Source organism: Ictidomys tridecemlineatus, chromosome 5 (genome assembly GCF_052094955.1).
Source record: "Ictidomys tridecemlineatus isolate mIctTri1 chromosome 5, mIctTri1.hap1, whole genome shotgun sequence".
In the NCBI taxonomy this organism is placed as follows: domain Eukaryota; kingdom Metazoa; phylum Chordata; class Mammalia; order Rodentia; family Sciuridae; genus Ictidomys; species Ictidomys tridecemlineatus.
Genome location: NC_135481.1, coordinates 196,007,596 through 196,026,390, shown reverse-complemented (window position 1 = coordinate 196,026,390; position 18,795 = coordinate 196,007,596). Strand labels below are relative to the sequence as shown.

Sequence of the window (18,795 nt, the reverse complement as noted above, 5' to 3'; positions counted from 1 at the left end):
CAACAGGGCTAGCCTTTTACAAGAGCCCGTCCTGGTCCCCACTAAGTCGCCTCCTCTGGACAGAGGTGGCAGGCCTGCCGAGTGCTGCAGCCAGCGCAGTGGCGCCACCTGCTGTGAGTGCCCAAGCACCCCAGGGGAAGCCCTGGCTGTAGGCCTGGGGCTGGGAGCCACAGGTATCAGGCTGGGGCTTGCTCCCTGCCCACAACACGAGAGGACTGCATGGAAGGCAGGCCAGGGATCCTCACAGGAGGCAGCACAGGACCCGGATGGAGGCGCAGGCCCGCTGCTCACTTGGCAAGCTTTGTCTTTTCTAGGTCCTGATCTCTTGGTTGATGAAAGGTTTAAAACAATAAGCCTAAGATTTAAATCTGTTACAAATACTGGCAAGAATCTTCACAAAGACTCACATTACTTCCATTTCACAGAGAGGTTAAGTATTCACTTAAGGTCACATGGAAAGGGACAAAGTCTGGATTCAAATATAGACTGTAAAAAACATGTTCAGCCCCAGGGTGCTGTGCTCAGTAGACACTCATTTCTTCTCTGCCTGCAGGTATGGGGGGCCCTGCAGAGGGGCAAGCAGGAGATGCAGGAGGCCAGGATGGGCCTGGTCACTTAGGGAAGGCCCCAGCAGGGACAGAGAAGGTGGGGTCAGGTCTTCACAGCCCTCCCTGCCCCGACTCCCCTAGGCAATGTGAGTGGCCACTGGACCATAAACCCATTTATTTCCAAAGTATAAATAAATCTGCTGAGAAAGATGCAGTCCAGGTGATGAGGCCCAACACCATCACACCCCCACTGCCCTGCAGTCCAAAGTCAGCCCCCCTAGAAGGCCGCTGTGCTTCTGACATCAGTCTTGGGCAGGGCCTGGCCAAGGGCCTAGAAGGACCCACCACTTTCTTCTCCACCAGGATCCCAGCACAGCGTGGGCGAGCTCCAGCCAGGCCGAGGCTGGCCTGGTGTCACCCTGTTGACCAAGCTCTGAGGGAGGGGTAGGAGCCACACGCCCCTGACCTAGCCCGCCACAGGTGACACTCAGGCCACTGCTCCCAGCTGCTGTGAAGAGCCACAGGGCCCTGGGCTGCTGCCAAATGCTCAGAGCAGCGCTGGTCACAGAGCAGCCTGCACCCAAGTTGCTCCGCTGGCCCCTCACTGCTGCCCCTGGGCCATGAAGTAGTCTTCCTCCTCGTTGTCCTCATCCTCTGGCTGGCTGCTCCGGAGCAGCAGCTCCAGGTCAGGGCTGGAGCTCAGCCCCTTCAGGGGTCTGGATCCACCTTCACCTGGGGACAGAGATCAGTTATGGACCCCAAAATGGTACACTCCCTGAGCCACAGGAGCAGCCAGGAAGGGAGCTGAGCCAGGCCCTTCGGGGCAGGCAGGGCTGGTGGAGGGGGAATCAGGGGTGCCAAGAGTCGCAGGGAGTGACGTCAGAGAATGGAGGCCTCTGGAAGGCTCCGGTTACCTCTGGAGTGTAGAGTTTTGAGGGCCACGTGCAGAGATATTCCTGAGAGGCAGAGGGCGAAGCCCAGCCAGTTCAGGAGGCTGATCTGATCACCCAGCAGGTGAGCTGCCAGCAGCAAAGTGCAGACTTCCTGTGGCCAGAGAAGTGGGAAGGGGTAGTCAACAGGGGGCGCTCCTTCTGGGGAGAGGAGAGCGGGGCCTGCCTAGCTCAGACTAGATCCCAACCCTCAGGACTCCTGGCCAGAGCAGGGCTGGCAGGCCTGGAGGGTGAAGAGGTGAGGGACAGGCTCCCCACACGGCATTCCTGCCAGCCCCACTCTGCTACTGAGGCACAATGTCACAGAACTCTGCTGGGAAAAAGAGGGGCACAACAGACCCAGGGTTGGTGTGGAGCCTGTGCCAAGGGCTCAGGAACAGGGTTAGCTGCCCTGGCACGGGCACCTGTGGATGGGTAGCCCTCAGCTCCTTTGGGCAAATGCAGGGTTGTGCTGGGCTCTGAGGATACACTGTCCCAGGGTCCTTCATAAACAGTGACCATAGGTGGGACCTGTGAACCAATGCACTGAGAACCACAGCTTACGCCTCATCCCTTGGCTGCCAGCCAGAAGGCCCTCAGGGGACCTATTTCTGCTCCAGTGTGGGGTCTGCCTAGTCAAAGACAAGACCCCTCCTGGTGCTGAGCAGGGAGCTGCAGCAATGGTGGGGGGTGGGGGAGGGGGGAGGGAGGGAGACGGGGAGGGCTTCAAGGCACCAGAAAAGTTTAAGACTGGCAACAGGTGGCACCGTCGCATGATACAACTCCTGCTGGGCCCATGGCAGACACTGCCAATCAATCATGGAGCTCTACTGATGAGTCTGGGTGGGGGCTTCTCAATCTACGGCTCCAGGACACTGCCACATGTCCAGGGCTGGCACTGGAGTAAAATGTAACCGCAGCCAGGGTCTAGAGGGGTCGGTCTGTGCACCCTTGGCTGGGAGCAGCTCCGCAGGTCTGAGGGGACGGTGGAGAGAGGAGAGCCAGGAGCACAGTGCCTGTCACTGAACGGGACACTCCGGTCTCTTCTCCAAAGGCCCAGGAGTGCCGGAGCTGGGGTGGAGGCTGGGTGGGGAGCCTTTATGGGCCCTCTAAGGGAAAAGAGGGTCACTTCCAAGTCTGTACCTTAAAAATGCCAGCAATGGAGAGAGTGAGGCTGGAGGTTCGGGAAACCAGGAGGAACTCTGAGAAACCCAAACCGAAGGCAAGAATCCCGCCAAGGAAGAGACTCCCAAGTACCCGCAGGAGCAGCCCTGTGTCCTGGAAGCGGAAGATTTTCTCAGATGTGGACAAGTGCAGACCTGGAGCAATGCGGGGAGAGAGAGTGGGAGGCCAAGGCCGGGCCAGGGCCACCCTGCCCAGCAACCAGCCTTGTCATCAGTGAGGTGGACGACACACGGAGCCCCTGCTGACCATCCAGCTGGGGGAAAGAACGAGGGGTACAGAGTAATCCCACCAAGTGGCTGAGATCCAGGGAGACTGGAGGAGTCGGAGCCCCAGGGTAATTCAGGCGGGGTCCCAACAGGGAGCCATGTGGACTGAGGCCTTCCCTGGAGGGTGCGGCTGGCGCTCCTTCAGACAGTCTGCTCGCCTTTTTTTTTTTTGTTTTGGGGACGGCATCCAGGGCCTTATGGATGGTAGGCAAGCGTCCTGCCACCAAGCCCAAACCTAGGTCTTGCTAGTACACAGCTGTGGGACTTGGGCCAAGATGTTCCCTTTCTGGACTTCAGTTTCTCTGCTGATGAAATGACAGGATGGAACTGGACTGGAGTTTCCCTAGCAAGCAGCGCCATCGGGCTAGCTTCACTCCTTCCCTCCCTCCCTTCTTTGGGGACCAGAGATTGAACCCAGGGTACTCTACCACTGAGACACACCCCAAGCCCTTCTGATTTCTTTATTTGGAGACAGAGTTTTGCTAAGTTGCCAAGGCTGGCCTTGAACTTGCAGTCCTCCTGCCTCAGCCTCCCCAGGGCTGATGAGCATTTCTCAAAAAGAAAACATTCACCTATGTGAACAGATGACTGCACAAAACACAAATTTTGCCTAGGGACTTTTAGGAGTCCCTCCAACACTGTCCCTCTGAAGGGACAATTCTCCGGGTCCCTAGCAAGATCCCCATGGTGTATCAGCAGAGGGGGGAGTGAGCTCTGCACTAGACACATGTGGGAGCTGGGCACTGACAAGCCCTTGGGCATTTTGGAAGGAAGCACCGAAGAAATAGAGGACAGCCCACCCCTGTCCCCCCACCCCTGGCAGCCAGTGGACTCACAATGCAGGACATCCAGCTTGGGCTGCCTCCGCAGAGCTGCCACGGCGCAGGCAAATGGAAGGGAATTCGGGGAAGAGCAACATAAGTAATGAAGGCGCTTGGGGGATTAATTTACCAGAAAAGATTAAAGGAGCTAAATCCATGCAGCTTTGCTAAGTGGCGACTACCAGGGGCTTTCGGATGAGGGTTTGCAGATGGGGGAATGGTGCAGACACCCAGGGGGCCGGGAGTGTGGTGTTTGGTGCAGGGGGCATAATGAAGGAATGGGGAGGGATTTTAAAAAGGAAAAACATGAGGCTCTGAACAGAAGTCTCCTGGACAACGGGCTGCAGAATAATTTTCTCAGGGAGGTTGGAGATGCTTCACTGCTTGAAACTTAAATGGATGTGGGACAGAATTTTCTGTAACGACCCTGAGGACAGTCGGGACTCTGGGAGGAAGAATAAATAGACAGAGGACAAAGACTAATCCCAAAAACCGGGAAGGAAGGTGGTGCTGTGCCGCCCACCCTCCAAGCTCTCTTTCCTCCTCCTCTGGAAGCCCCAGCCCCAGGCTCCTGCATGCTGGCCCCTGCCCAGCCCACCCCACACAGTTACAGGCCAACATGTGAGTGAACCTCCTGTCCTGCTTCCCAGGACACCCTGCCTGCCTTAGTCCACCCACTCCTCTCATCCGCCAAAATACACGGATGGTCTGGGGAGCTTTTCTGACTCGCTCACTCCACCCTCCTAACACAGGCGGTGACTCTGCCCTCCTAGGGGCAGCATGCAAGGTAGGGAAGAGTGGGCTCAACTGCTTGAAGCCAGGAGGCTGGGTCCAAATTCTGGCTTCCTTGTGAGCTCTGGGATCCTGGGCAAGCTCTCTTCCCTTCTGAGCCTCAGTTTCTTTCATCTGCAAAACCAGGTGACACTTACAGTATCAGCCAGTTTTTTGAGAGGACTTAATAAGTGTTTGACACGCACGCACGCACACACACACACGTATATCTATACACAATATACCTCTATATAACATATACATGTGTATATATATAAAAAACAATCATCTCTTCAGAAACTAATACCCCTACCCAGTCCTGTTCTACTCCTGTGAGACAGCAGTGATCTATTTCTGAGAATGGAGGCCCCGTGATTTAATCACCTTACACTAGGATCCACCCCTGAAGCTTCCAGCTCCTCAACACTGCCACTTTGGGACCAAGCTTCCAGGACACGAACCTTTGGGAAGATAAATCACACCCAGACTATAACATGCACACTTCCTATTGTGTATATGCCAGGTTACTTTCAAAGATACACTAAAGTAGAAATTTGTAGCTAGGGAACCCAAATCTTAATTTTACTAGATAATGCCAATTATTTTCCAAAAATGATTATTCCAATTTACTGACCTAAGGAAATACGAATGTTTTCTGGCATTTATATATAGGTTTTTGCTATTGTGTAGTTTTATTTCTTATTGAGTTGTTTTGACTTTTTAAAATAAATTCATGTATTTTTTCATAAAAAAAAAAAGTATTTGAAATAATTAAAATAGCCAGGTGTGATGGTGCAGGCTGTAGTCCCAGCTACTCTGGAGGCTAAGGTAGGAGGATTGCAAGTTTAGGGCAAGACTGGTCAACTTAGTGGGACCCTATCTTCAAATAAAATATCAAAAGGGCTTGGGGTGTAGCTCAGTGGGAGAGTGCCCCTGGGTTCAATCCCTAGTACTGGAAAAAGAACAAAAAAAGATGAAAATAGTCCCTTCAGCACTCTGTACAGTCATTACCATCACTGTCCTTATGTTTTACACTCTTTCTGCAGCAACTATCAGACTGGATTCTAGCCACTTCCTTACAGGTCTATCCAGTCCCAACATGAGTACAGGGGTGGGGCTGCATCTTCGACATTGGCAACCTCTAAAACTAGCACCACACAGGGATCTGGGATTAGCTGTTCTGAGGTGCCCCGAGGTGGCTGGCCCAACATACCTTCAAATATGGCAAACAGAGGGAAGAGCCCCAGAAACATGAGTGGCTGCAGGTGGAACATGCTGTCGATGGGGTTCTGGAGGCCTGCAGGGCAGGACGCAGAGGTCAGGAGGTCTGGCCGGTGCTTGCACAGCCTCCAGCCTGCCTGCACCTGCCCCACCCAGGCTCGCCCAGGCTCACCCAGCTCAGCCTTCTGCAGGAGCATCTGGGTGAGGGTCCAGCGAATTCCACCGATGAACGAGGCCCCCAGCACCAGGGAGAAGCCCTTCACGTTGAACTGGGTGGACTTGTAGGTGAACATGAAGAGGCCCCCAGCGATGAGGAGGACCACCAGGACCAGGGTCGCACGCTGGGAGGAGGGGAGCAGGTGCACCTGACTCGGGGGTCCGTCACACCCAGAGCTGGGGATCAGCATCTCCCCTGGGGCAGGAGATCTTCTACCTCAACCCTCCCAGGGAAGTCGCAGACAGCCCTTGCCCACTGACGTATGAAGGGTTGACAACTGGCATGTCCTCAGTATCCCTTCCTACTCTAAAATACCACAGTGCTTTCTGAGATCTGCTCCAAGTCCCGAGTGGCCTCTCCGCCTCCTTGGCCTCCAAATGAGGACCACCGCTTTGTACAGCAGGGCTCTCCAGGACCCTCCTGATTTCTTCTGTCAGCTGCTGACACACTTGTTTCTAAATACTCTGCATATTGTCCCTATGCCTAGGTCCCTTCTCAGAAGAGGGAGTTACTGCCACCTGGGCTGGGCCTGTCTCAGTCACCGCTCAGATTCCCTCTTCTACTCTGGGTATACTGCGGGTAGGAAGGACAAAACAGACGCTGGGGCCTCACCAGCTCCTCCAGCTTGAAGATCAGAGAGAAGATCAAGATGAACAGCACAGCCGAGGACTTGGTCATTGTGTACCTGGAAGTGGAAATTACCCACACTGCACTGCTGGAGTCGGGGTTAGGACCCGCCACCCAGAAGAGAGCCCAGAGCACAGATCAGCAGGCTGGAAGGGGGAGGAGGCTGACTTTCCAGAGAGCAAGTGGCGCTGCTCAGGGCAGCAGGACAATCTGGGTACAGAAGATCAAAAGGAGCCTGCCTGAGTCACCTGGGCCGATAAGGGACCTGTCATCGGAAGACTCTCTGAGGCCCCCGATTATCACTGGGAGACAAGGCTGCATGTCTGACATCGAGGAGTTCTATCCTTTACCTAGCCCTTGGCCAAGACCAGGAAAGGAAGAACAGATGAGACGAGAGGACACATAGAGGATCGTGTCCTCTGAAGCCAACGCGACACAACCAGCTATCAACAACGTGGACACAACCAGCCCGTGCCCACACTGGGCGCTGATGTGGCCAATGCTCTGTGGCCAGCCCCTTCCTCGGCTCTGCTGTTCTGTCCCTGCCTCAACTGCAGTGCTCTGTCCGCATCCCCTGGCTTCCCCCGCTGCCCGGCAGGCACAGCGTCCCCTCTGCGCTGGGCTTACGGAAGAGGCTGGAGACTTCTTGGAGAGCTGCTAGGTGCCAGGGAGGAGCTGAGAGAGCAAGGGCTGGTCCCAGAGAGTGATGGAGTGGCTGGCCCATCGGCCAGGTGCGCAGACAGCAGCCGGTACTCACAGCGAGACGGTGATGTAGAGGAAGCTCCAGTTGGACAAGCCCACGTCAAGTGCTGTTGCCAGTGCTGTGGAGACAAGGGGCGCCCGGGGCTGAGGTGGCACAGGAACATCCAGCCAGGTGGCCGCTACGTCCTGGAGGTGGCTAAGGAGCCCATTTTGCCCCACTCTGGTTTCCTCTCTGGGAACCCGAGGCTTTCCTTTCTACCAGCAATTATATGGTTAACATCTGGCTAAAAAGTGGGGCCACGGGGCTGGAGTCCACCCTGACTAGGGGGTGCTATGCTCATGTGTCGACTGATTTCAATGTCCTCGCCCCCACTAGACTGGAACCTCTCAGCCGGTCAATCCTCCTGTGAAAACCCTCCTCCCTGGGGACCAAATGAACTCAACAGGGCACCTGGCCCTCCAGGTTCTCGGTGGCATCGAGTGGCCTTTCTAACTTCACACACTGCTCGGTGTGTGACACACCAGCACCAGCTGGTGCCACCTGTCCTTCAGTACCTGCCTACTCACACCTGACCTAGGACACAGATGACAGGCAGGCCCAGGTCAGGCTCCACTCGCAGGGCTCTGGGGCACCTCTGACAGCCCACCACGGGGCGCGGGGGCCAGGACCCTGCCTGCGAGGCGCACGCACATGCTGCAGGGCTTTCTGTGTGTGTGGCAGGAGGGGAAGTCGGGGAGAGCTCGAGATGGTGGGGCGAGGGGAGGGAGGCGGAGGGAACGAAGAGGTGTGGGGCGGGCAGAGAGGGGACTTGACCTCGAGGCCCAGAGGGCTTCTCTCTGGTCCTCTAGCAGCCCTCCTTCTGCCGGGACACGTACCTGTGGGGGCCACTCTTTTGAGGTAGTCGGTCCAGCTCAGCACCACGCGGGCCCTGTGGCTGGAGCACTGAACCAGCGCCCGGGACAGGGCGGAGAAGAGGAAGATCACCGCCAGGTGCAGCATCGTCATGAAGAGGGGGAAGTGAAAGCTCTGCAGAGCCCAAGCAGACACCCCGCGCCTCAGAGACCGCCCTGGGCTGGCGCCCCTCCTCCCTCCAGCTGCCGTTGGGTGGGAGGGGCTCTCAGCTGCATTCCAATTAGACTGAGAGACCCTCTGTCCCCACTGTGGAGGTCCAAAAGAGAAGTGGCACCCTGGGGCTCACTCCCAGTTTGGTGCTGTCTCCACTTCAACACCCCTGGCTGGTCCATCAGCCTTGCCCAAGAGCCTCTGTGGGCCAACAAGGCCATGCCAATTGTGGCACCTCTGACCCAGCACCCTGCACTGGTGAGGCCTCAGTTACCTTGGTCAGCCATTTGTTGTAGAAGGTGATGCCGATGGAGAAGCAGTAGTAGAGAAGGACCAGCCCCAGGGTCAACACTGCCTTCCACACAAAGGCCACGTCAAGGGCCCACCTCCCCATCCGCGGAGGCTGCGTGCCCCTGCTCCTGGGCCACGGGACAGCACCTCTCCTGAAGACAGCTCACAGAGGAGCGGCGCTGGACCACGACTTTCAACAAGCAGATGCCCTGGCTGGAAGGGTTCTCTTCGCCTCCATGTTTGGAATGGTCAGTGGGCCCCGGTGGAGTCCTCACCTAAGGGGCTGGTGGCCCAGGCCGACCTGTTCCATGGTTAGCTGGTCCAGGGCTCAAAGGACCCCAGTTCTGCTGTAGAAAGATGCGAAGACAGCTGTGGTGGCTCTGCGGCTCCACACCCAGCCCAGCACCCCCAGAGCCCTAGTCAGCCCACTCCCGCGTCACTTCAGGCCCTTCTTCATGGGCTGTTATCAAATGACCTTTCCACACGTAAATCTGATTGTGTTGGACCAGTGCTGTCTCACGGACAAAGGCCAAAACCCTTTCTGGGGCTCCCAGGGCCCAGATCTGGCCTTGCAGCCTCGCCAGCCTCAGCCTCACACTTTCCAGGACGGGTCCAACTGGCTGCCTTTTGGTTCTCCCAACACACCAGGCTCTTTCCTGCTGCCTGGAGGAACGAACGCCCCTCTTCAACCATTCCTCAGTCACCCTGCTTTTCTTGGGCACAAAGGTCCTGGGGATGTCCCCACCCACCAGTCTGGAGATACAGGTGGTTCTACTATCCCTTCCCAGCACTTCTTCGGGGTGTGATCTGAGTAATGTCTGGTCCTCTGCAAGGCCAGGAACTTGAGGACAGACAGAACCTACCACACCTGACACTGGGTGAGTTCTCCACTCGGTCTGAGGACTCGGCGCCAGACAACATGCATGTCATTTTCAGGGGACTGATCTCTTCTTCAGGGGTGGAAAGTGGATCAGGAAACCTGTACCTACCTGGCCCTACCCTCTACCAACTGCTCTCAGAGGCACAGGGTCCTGCCTAAACAAACCACTCCCTGCCACCCAAGCAGCCCCAAGGAAAGCATGAGCATTTGTGGCTGAAGACGGTGGACCCACCTGTGCCTAGGGAGCTGGGGCCCAGCATCACACCTCTGCTTCAGCTGCGTGTCCCCTCCTTGCTGCCTACTTGGGAGAGGCCCCACCTGCTGCAATGCCATCTCCTGGAAGCCTTCTTAGAAGGCTGATCCCCAGCCCAGCCCAGCCCAGCCCAGCCCGTGGGTCGGAAGGGAACGACCACACCTGACCCTGATGTCTGATCTCAGGTGTTCCTCCTGCCCTTTCCCAGCGTGTACTCTTGGAACCAGTGCTATCGCTTCCCCACCCGCAAGGCAAACTGGGCTCCAGGGCTGCAGTTCTCTTCAGAGGAACTTTGGAAATCTGTAGTGGTGAACTGGGGGGATACTGGAAGCATACAGGGAGCAAGGACCATGAGGCGTAGCCCACAGAACCAAGAATTATTCTACAATCTGTATGACTTTGAGGTGCAGGTGGAAGATTGGCCTATGATTACCTGAACCCAGACCCTAAATCAGGCATAGGTGTACACACGCAGCAGCTTTTCTATGGCTCCACCATGCACTGAAAATTCCCAAAACTTAAACCACTCATGGTTTCTGAGCTGTGGCACACCATGGCTGTGTGAGGGTACGTTTGTGGCTACCATGTTCCTAGGTGTTCTACAGAGAAGGGAGCCGCTAGCCACTTCACCCTCACTCTGGTTCTGTGCCCAGGAACCTCCATGTAGAAACACATTTCATTGTCAGCTACTTTCCCTTTGCAACATGTTAGGACACACTCATTAAAAAAAAAAAAAAAAAATATATATATATATATATATGTGAAGGGCTGAATCTGGTGGCACACACCTGTAGTCCCAGTGACTCAGGAAGCCAAGGCAGGAGGATTGCAAGTTTGAGGTCAGCCTTGGCAATTTAGTGAGACCCTGTCTTCAAAATAAAAAATAAAAAGGGCTGGGAATGTGGTAGCTCAGTGGGAGAGTACCCCGGGTTCAATCCCAGTCCTGCCAAAGAAAAAAAGGAACATGCTGGAACCAGTCTAAAGCTGACATACCTCCCCAGTGTGGACCCCAGCTCTGATTCACCATGAACCTCAGAGGAAGAGCAACTGCGACCTGACCTCTTTACCCCGATGTCTGATCTCAGGTGTCCCTCCTGCCCTTTCCCAGCACAGCAGGCACCACCACTCTCCTCCTCTGCTCCTCTGTCCCCAGCTCACTCAACCCCTGGCAGCTCCATCTCTGCAAATATCCCCAATCATCGCATCTCCTGACCTCCACTCCCGCCACCCCAGGCCCTACCTCTCTCCAGATGACTGCAGCAACCTCGTGCGGTGGCCTCTCTGCTCCTCCTGCCACTCCCAGCCAGACTCCTGCTTCTGTGACTGAGTGGGGCAATGGGGCTTCAAACCCACATGGTGCAAGCTCGAGGCCCACTTTCCTCTATGCCAGTTTCTCAAACTTGGTGTCACTCATGTTTGGGGCTGGATAAATCCTTGTGCACTGTAGGATGTTAGCAGCATCCCCAGTCAACACCTGCGAGACGCAGGAATATCCTTAGCCCCTGCTACACGTAATAACCAAAATTGTGTCCAGACATTGCCAAACACTGCCTGGGGATCACAAGTGCTCCTGGTTGAGAGTCACTGCTTACGCTACACAGGCAGTTGCAGGGCACGTTGATACTAAGGGGACTTTCTTCCTAGCACTTGCTCCATGGGTCCTTCCAGTGGCTTCCAAGTTAGGGCCATCTGTTTCCCTTTCTGGGATCAACCTGCACCTTCTGCTTACACTACAGTGCCTGCTCAACAACACAAGGTCCTCCCTGGGCTGTTTCAATCATGTCTTTCCTTCCAAGAGCTTGTCCAGATCCCTGTAATACACTTGCCCCCCACCCAGCTCCATCTCAAAGTCAGCAACACTGTTTCTTATGAGCATTCAAAGGTAATTCACTTACCCAAAACACAAAGACTCATGTCAGCTAGAGGGGCCAGCCAAAATCACAGAGCCACATACTCAATGTACATTCATGACTCACTACTATATCGGAGCACTGGAGATACAGGCATGAAACTCTGTGGTAAGGGAGACCAGACTTACGGGGTTAAATGCTCTTTTCCAAATCTCACTTGCCCAAGAGAGGAATTCCAGTGTGCCTCACTTTCCCTGGGGAGCAGCAGCCACAGTGGGGGTAGGGCTGTGCACTGTCGTAGCACCTGGCTGCCCTCCATTTTCACAACCTCACACAGCGGTGCAGCCTAGTGCTTAAAAGTACAGGTTTGAAGTTAGAGACCTGGAGCAAATCCTAATGCTTCTACTCTAAATGAGTAGACTCTGGAACTCAGTTTCTCCAACTGTAACGGGAGACAGAACCATCTAGCTCCTGGGAAAGGAGTCAACAGCATTAGGTACATACAGCACTGATGCTGGATGGTGTCCAGTTACAGCAACACTTCCCCAGGGGCCCTGCACTGACAGCCCACTCCTACTGACCTCCTCTCACTTCCTGTCCCGACTGCTTCTGAGTTACTACACCTTCCTCCAGTTGCCCCCTCAAGGGCCAACTCTCTGTTCTCCTCTTATACACTGACCACTTCCTCTTTCTACAAAGAGGACTCCAACGCCAAGACCCTACAATCTCTGGCTTGTCTCCTGCTCTTCTCCGCTCCTTCTTCAGTCTTCTAGCTGACACCCCCTCTTTAACTCAACGTGTAAGAGTTGGCACCTGAGGGTCGGATCCTGGCTTCTCTTCTTTCTTCATTCTCATCCTAAGTACTGCATCCAACCCAAACCACTTGCCAGTGATGTCTTTACATTAGCCAAGCTTTCCTGTGAGTGCAGGCTTGTGTATCTAAGCGTCCACTCCAGACATCTAGATCTTAAGATGCCCTAAGAATACATCTAAATTACTCCCCATGTCCCCAACCTACTCCAACTTTGATATGCAAAGTTGAGGTGTAATGCAGTTACTTAAACCAAATGCACACATCAGAGATGAGGAACACTTGACCCTCTCTGGCCCTCAGTCCTCAAATCCTGCCCTGTCAGCTCCACCACCAATGACTTCTGGACCCGTCCTCTTTTCTTCACTTCCCCTTCCACAACCACAGTCTCAGCCACGTTATCTTCCGTTATCGCGGAGCTTCCTCTTTTGTCCCCACAGCCTGGAGTCCACGAAGCAGCCAAAGGGGTGGCCTACACACAGAAAGCAGACCACGCCCTCCGAGGGCGGACCCCGCTCGCCGGCTCGGCCCGCGAGGAGGCCGCCTACCACCTGGCCTCCGCCGACCTCTGCAACCTCCTTCTACCGCTGTCCCCGGCCCCCGCCGCCCGGCTTCCAGCGACTGGTCAGGCACATCGAGTCCGCGTCCTCCGACTCCGCCAAGCGCCCCCATCCTCCAGACCTCCCCACCAGCTGACGTGGCCGTGTTGGCTCGTGTCTCCCGCGGAGCCCGGCCTGTGCGAGCCGGTCGGGGTGCCGGCTCCCGCCCGGCGCAGGGCCTGGCGCCCTGCAGGTGTTCCGAGTGCCAGCCGAGGGGCGCGGCGGGGAGGGCGGCCTGCAGGAGGCCGGGGTCCCCGCCCCTCCGCGGACCGGGCCGGGCGCCGGGGCGGCAGCAGGAGCCAACAGCGTGCAGAACCGAGGCGGGACGGCCCCCCACGCCAGCCGGACCCCCTCCCGGGAGCTCCCGCAGCGCGCCCACTCACCTCCACCGTGGCGCTCGCGCCCGCGATCCTCCCGCCGGAAGTGCGAGCCGGGTTCCGCCCCCGAGCCGCGGGAGGGGTGGCTTCCGCCGGAAGCCCCCGAGGGGCCGAGCAGTGAGGGGGCGGAGCGGGGACCGTGTGCAGAGGCTGGGGCGGCCTTCCTCCGCGCTCTGCCAGACCGCCGCGGTGCCCTGGTGCGCTGGGCGCCCGCGCCCACCTTTTGTTCAGCCCTGTATTGTAATAGCTTGTCTCCGGCGCGCAAGCAGCCACTTGTTGTGGAGCCGCGGTGCCTGCTACTGTCCTGCACACAGGGAGCACCCCCACGGTGGTCACCTATTTACCTTTGTCAAACAGACGGTTTATCTACATGCAACCCAGTGCCAGGCAAGCATGCAGCGAACCACGAAATCTCTCTGGGCTTCCGCTTCTGGAAGCTGCAGCCAGCTGGGGAGTAATGTCAGGGACACTTAATTTTTACTTAGAAAGATACAGAATAACAATTGTGAAATATTTCGTCTGAAGCCTTCTAAGAATAATTTCAAGAGGTTGAGTAAGAGGAGAGCATCCCACAGGAAATAAGAACCTCAAGAGGGGCTGAGAAAGTGCCATGCTTGCTGGGAGCTCAGGTGGTTCAAGAAGGTAACAAAAACTACAGTGGTTCAAGTAGCCAAGGGACAGGTTGCAGTGGCCCCCAGACACCCGCCAAGAGCATTCAGATTTGATGCATCTTGTGGGATGGGTTAAAAGGGGCAGTGTTTATGGACAGTGAGCAACACTAGGCCTGGCAGGTGAGGGCTGCACACCAAGACCCAGTTTTGTGATTTTTGCTCTACTCCAGTCTCCTGGGCTCTGCACTGTGACTGGCTGCAAACATGGATCCTTGTGACTCAGCTGAGCTCCCAACCCCTCTGAACAGAAGGTTCAAGGCCAAAGTGTGAGCAGAGCTTCCTGCAAACTGCTGCTGTCTCCATTGCCAACTGGCATCAGTTCATTCAGTGCTTACCAAGCACCTACAATGGTACCCGTCACTGCCCCAGGTCTTGGCTTTATTCAGTCCGCAAGGCCTGTGTGGCATGTACTTTCTATGCCTTTTGAGAGAACTTGTTCTCATCCTCTCCTCTCTCAGAGGTGAGAGAAATTAAAGTATCTATTTTCATCATTACAGACATTCATGCCACCAAGGCTGTGGACTGGAGCAACAGCCTTAAACACCAGCTGCAAGGCTGGGCACCAAACACAGATGACACAGGGTGAAGAACGTCTTCTTTGTAAGGCAGAAGTGCTCGAGCTGCTCCCTGGCAGGGGGGAAGAGGGAGGATGTGTTCATGGGGGTGTACAGTACTCCTTTCCCTGCTGTACAGAGCCACACGGAGCTGGAAACACTTTGTCCCAGTACACAATCTGTGAGAGTTCTTCACCAGCAGGTATGTGCTGGGGGGCGTGGATGAGGAGGAGGAAGGGACTTTTGGAGTGGCTAATGGCTCCACCTGGAGTCCTGTAGCCTCCCAGGTATACTAAAATGAAAATGGCCAAGGTGACTCCACCCTTGGGCAGGGAGCAAGTGCAGGGAAACAGCTGTTAACAGGAACCACAATTTGTACATGAAAGCGTATTTATTGAAAACCTGGTTACTGATGGGAAGCTCCTGGCCATTCTCTGGTTACTCTTGGCTCACAATTGGGAGTGTTACTTTTCCCCCATTTTACAGCCCTGCAAACATTTTGTCCTAGGATAGGTAGATATTATATAAATATATATACATGTCTGTATAAGTATGGCCTATAGTAAAGAAAATATATAGTACACTCTTCATTGGGTAGTACCTACCATGCCAGGGTATCAATACTGAAAGCCACTGTGTTAACGGGTCCAAGGGGAGAGGATGTGCATGTGGTTCAAGTGCTGAAGCACCAGGGAAGCCCCGTAGCACAGCTGTGGCCTTGGCTGACCCCAGCCAGCTCCCTGAAATCATGGCCAGTGGCAGAAACCACAGCACTAGGAAGGAGAGAAGGGAAGGCAAACTTCCTACAGTCTGGAGGCCAAAGGAAAACAAACTGGAGGGGCTGCAGTTCAAGCCAGTGGGAGATTTCTCCAGGAAGGAAAGATAAACGTAGGGGCAACCAGGGGGAATCCTGTGACCACAGTCAGTCCTGACCTAGGCCTCAGCGGGGCTTTCCCTGCAGTGTTCCTGAAACTAAGAGGGCAGGACTTGGACTGGAGGTCTCTGCCTGGCCAGGAAGAGACGGAGAGCTTGTATGGAGGAACATCCATCTGTTCTGATACCTTCATGGGCAAGAGAGATCTGATAGCTCTGGAGACCAGAGATGTTAGAGCCAAACCTCAGAAGCAGCAACATCTTGGCACCAGATGAGGCTAGAGTGAGCCCTCACGAAGAAGACAAAGCAAAGGCACAAGGCCTATATTCAGATCCACCCAAAGGCAGCCACTCCAAGGCTCTCAACATGCCCGGATTACCTGTCCTCTGCAGGCAGTTTTTCCTGAACCATCTCTGGCTCACATGGGATCCAGCCAACAAGAGCAGCCTCAGGAAGGGAGGTGGGTGGCTGCTGTTAAACCCAGTTCAAGACAACAGTTTCTAGGCTGGAAGGCAGGGCACCTATCATTCATTCCTCATGGCCCAATCCCAGGCTTTGCGGTGACGGGAAGGCAAAGCACCCTGCCTCCATGACTCCTAGTAGGCAGAGACCAGGAAGAAGTTCTGTGTGGTCTGAGGTGGGTTTGAGGAGTGGCTGGCATTTACTGGCCACCACCATCACTGTAGTTTCTGTACAAGCAAAAGACAAGGCACCAGAGCTGAGTGTCTCTCCTGGGCCCAAATCCCTCCTGGGTACTGTGGTCTCTGGCTCCAGGCTCAGCCATAATGATAGACAAAGTCATAGCTGCTGGGCTCCTTGGGGACTGGTGGCGGTGCTTCAGGAATCTGGATGTTTTCCAGGTCCAGGAGCCGCAGCTTCATTTCCATGCTCAGCAGGGTATCCAGGTCACTTTTGGTCAGCTCACTGGACATGTCCTTACCCAGAAGGGCACTGAGGCCATCAATCCAGATGCAGTACTGTGGGGAGCAAGTTGCAAAAATGTCACATGGTAGCCATGGGGCCACAAGAGATCCTGCCAGAGTCCCTGTTCTGATGGAACTTACCACGGTCCCCTTTGCATTGCTTAAAACAGGCAAAACTGGTCATAGCAAAGATAAAGTGGGAAGTGGTCACACTTTTAATTACTAATTCTGGTTTTTATGGAAGATGTACAGTTAAACTCCCTAAAATAATATGAAGTGTGGCCTAAAAATAATTAATGAATAAAGCAAAATGAGACCTAAATCTGGAGCAACATCTACGTGAAGTTGGGTACAGATCTGTCATGATTATGGTGGTCAGTGAATGCTAGTCAGTCCCCCAAACTGGAGGCATATGGGGCAGAGGGTGTTAGGTGGATAAAATAGGACCCATACAGGAATATGGAAGTACTTCAGTTTTATTAAAAAAAAGTAAATTAAAAAGATCAGTCAATAAATGTTAAAAAGTAAGTACTAAAGAAATTGAGCTGGAGTTGTCGAGATGGGAGGGAATAACTTACAATTCTTCCCAACCTCCCCCCTGAAATCTTCCTGTATTCTCTGCTGCCGTTTTCCTGCCCTCCTGCCTTGTTCACCTGGCTCCCCGCCTGCGCATCCTTCCTTTCCTCCCACCTAAACTCTACTGGCAGCTCAGACCCTACCAACTGTATGTTCTTCTCAACACCTGGCCTCTGGTTCTCACTGATGGCTCTCAGAGGTCACCAGGCACGTAGGATTTCAACTGCATTTACTCATTTAATGTCCAGCATCTTCAGAGCTGTGGGTAGAAATGTAGGCCCCTTGTCAGAAGAACCAGATCCACTGGCTTCAAAGCCCAGGCTGGATCCATGATGACATGTAACTGGGAGCCTTGAGTAGGGAGGACCTGTCAAGTCAAATTTGTATTGGGAACCACAGAAGAAATGAAAAGAGAATTTTTCTACTCCCAAGTGAATACGTTGTCCCTAGTTGGCCCCATGTTTCCAATATATGGCTATTGCTAAAGAATAACCTGGGGGCTGAGGTCGTGGCTCAGTGGTAGAGCGCTTGCCTAGCATGTGTGAGGCACTGGGTTCGATCCTCAGCACCACATAAAAGAAATAAATAAAGTTAAGTTAAAAAAAAATTTAAAAAAGAATAACCTGGGAAGACCAGTACGCAGTGAAAGGCCCACGGTGTGGCAAATTCTCAGCATCTGATGGCCTGCATGATCTGCTAGGCCACCTGCTTTGAGATGGATGCCCCTGTTCTGCCCCTCCTCCCCCCGCTGCAGAGTCCCCTCAAGGGCTGTGCTGTTCCGGGCAGCAGCACACTGCTCACCTCATATTTATTAGGAGCGATGAAGTTTAAGGTCTCGTCAGGGTCATACAGGATGGAGAAAGCCAGTTCCAACACCTCCTAAAGGAGAAAGGGTGTCAGTTATTTGGAACAACATAATGGCCTGGGCTCTGCACATCAGGATCTTGGCCAAAGTCACCAAATGCATTGATTTAGTTGTGATATCCCCAAGGCCTGTAGGCATGCACACAGATGTGGCTAGAGATAAGGCCCAGTGGTCATCGACTTTAACTCTTCACCTAAGTCCTGCCTAAAATGTGGTGATACTTTTAAGATGGGACAAGTCATTTCAACACTCAGAACCCTTGCATGTCAGAGTCCTTGACTGTATGTTGTTAAAACTTTTTTATTTTACATAAAAAATGACTGGATTTCTCTTTTTATCATGCTATAATTAGCACAGGGAAGTCTTCACAATTTTTTAAAAATTACCAAAAAACAAACTGCAGACAAAGACAATTTGAGCATCCAATAAAATAACTGCAATGGACTGAATGAAACAAATATAAATTGCTTATATCCATGACTTCATAATAACACTAAAAAAACAAAGCAAAATAGACAGAAAATTGGTTATTATTGAATGATAACAGGGCACTCACTGTCTTAAAAGTACGTACATAAGAAAAAAGAATCAAGCATGGATCTTCCTTTCTTAATGAACTGTACTCCTAGGAAACCAAAACTAAATAAGGGCAAATTTCAGACAGAGAAGTTCAGCTCATAAGTGAAAAAGGAATAACTACATTGGGACGTCCCTCGTTTGCAAATCTTAACTTACTAACGACGTGGGCACCAGCAGTGAGTCTGCTGATGTGGCCCAAAGGAGACACCAGACCTTAGGAGCCTCCTGACAGATCACGAGACAATCTGTGAGGGGTCTTGCCAGAAAAAGGACAAATGTGAACCAAATCAAACCTCTAGATCCCTCTACCAATTTACAGATCTGGGACAGAGGAGCAAGTTA

The 18,795-nt window shown here is 53.8% G+C and overlaps 2 protein-coding genes across 10 annotated transcripts in view; both read right to left on the bottom strand.

The window, feature by feature from the left end:
- Positions 1-706: 706 nt before the first annotated feature.
- Positions 707-13,513, bottom strand: Slc35h1 (solute carrier family 35 member H1). Of its 3 annotated transcripts, none has more exons than XM_021726356.3 (11): positions 13,418-13,513; positions 8,625-8,988; positions 8,164-8,314; positions 7,343-7,406; positions 6,571-6,643; positions 5,914-6,082; positions 5,734-5,817; positions 3,765-3,800; positions 2,621-2,796; positions 1,463-1,592; positions 707-1,280 (listed from the first exon to the last, which is right to left on the bottom strand). In XM_021726356.3, exons 2-11 carry the CDS (start codon positions 8,742-8,744, stop codon positions 1,150-1,152), a joined length of 1,134 nt encoding a protein of 377 aa, XP_021582031.1. In that variant the 5' UTR covers positions 8,745-8,988; positions 13,418-13,513; the 3' UTR covers positions 707-1,149. The 3 variants fall into 3 exon arrangements, with proteins under 3 accessions (XP_021582031.1, XP_077908173.1, XP_013214099.1); XM_078052047.1 differs by lacking the exon at positions 13,418-13,513 and adding an exon at positions 10,563-10,990; XM_013358645.4 differs by lacking the exon at positions 3,765-3,800.
- Positions 13,514-15,008: 1,495 nt separating this feature from the next.
- The window catches only part of Elmo2 (engulfment and cell motility 2), a 39,470-nt gene continuing 35,683 nt past the window's right edge, over positions 15,009-18,795 (bottom strand). For 6 of the 7 annotated variants that reach the window (XM_021726351.3, XM_040275114.2, XM_040275116.2 and 3 more), the window contains 2 exons: positions 17,811-17,888; positions 15,009-16,487 (listed from right to left, as the gene is read on the bottom strand). In XM_021726351.3, coding sequence (XP_021582026.1) covers positions 16,287-16,487; positions 17,811-17,888 — 279 coding nt within the window. In that variant the 3' untranslated portion in view covers positions 15,009-16,286. Of the gene's footprint in view, positions 16,488-16,891; positions 17,377-17,810; positions 17,889-18,795 lie in introns of those variants that run through there. The other variant, XM_040275117.2, reaches the window with a different exon arrangement.

What these genes read in the sequence shown, in the direction of transcription:
- Slc35h1 (XM_021726356.3), bottom strand. Translation starts at nt 8,744, where the DNA reads ATGGGGAGGTGGGCCCTTGACGTGGCCTTTGTGTGGAAGGCAGTGTTG. An exon ending in CTCTACATCACCGTCTCGCT is followed by an intron (nt 6,644 to 7,342) that starts GTGAGTACCGGC and finishes TTCCACTTCCAG; the next exon opens with GTACACAATGACCAAGTCCT. An exon ending in TCTTCAAGCTGGAGGAGCTG is followed by an intron (nt 6,083 to 6,570) that starts GTGAGGCCCCAG and finishes CCCTCCTCCCAG; the next exon opens with CGTGCGACCCTGGTCCTGGT.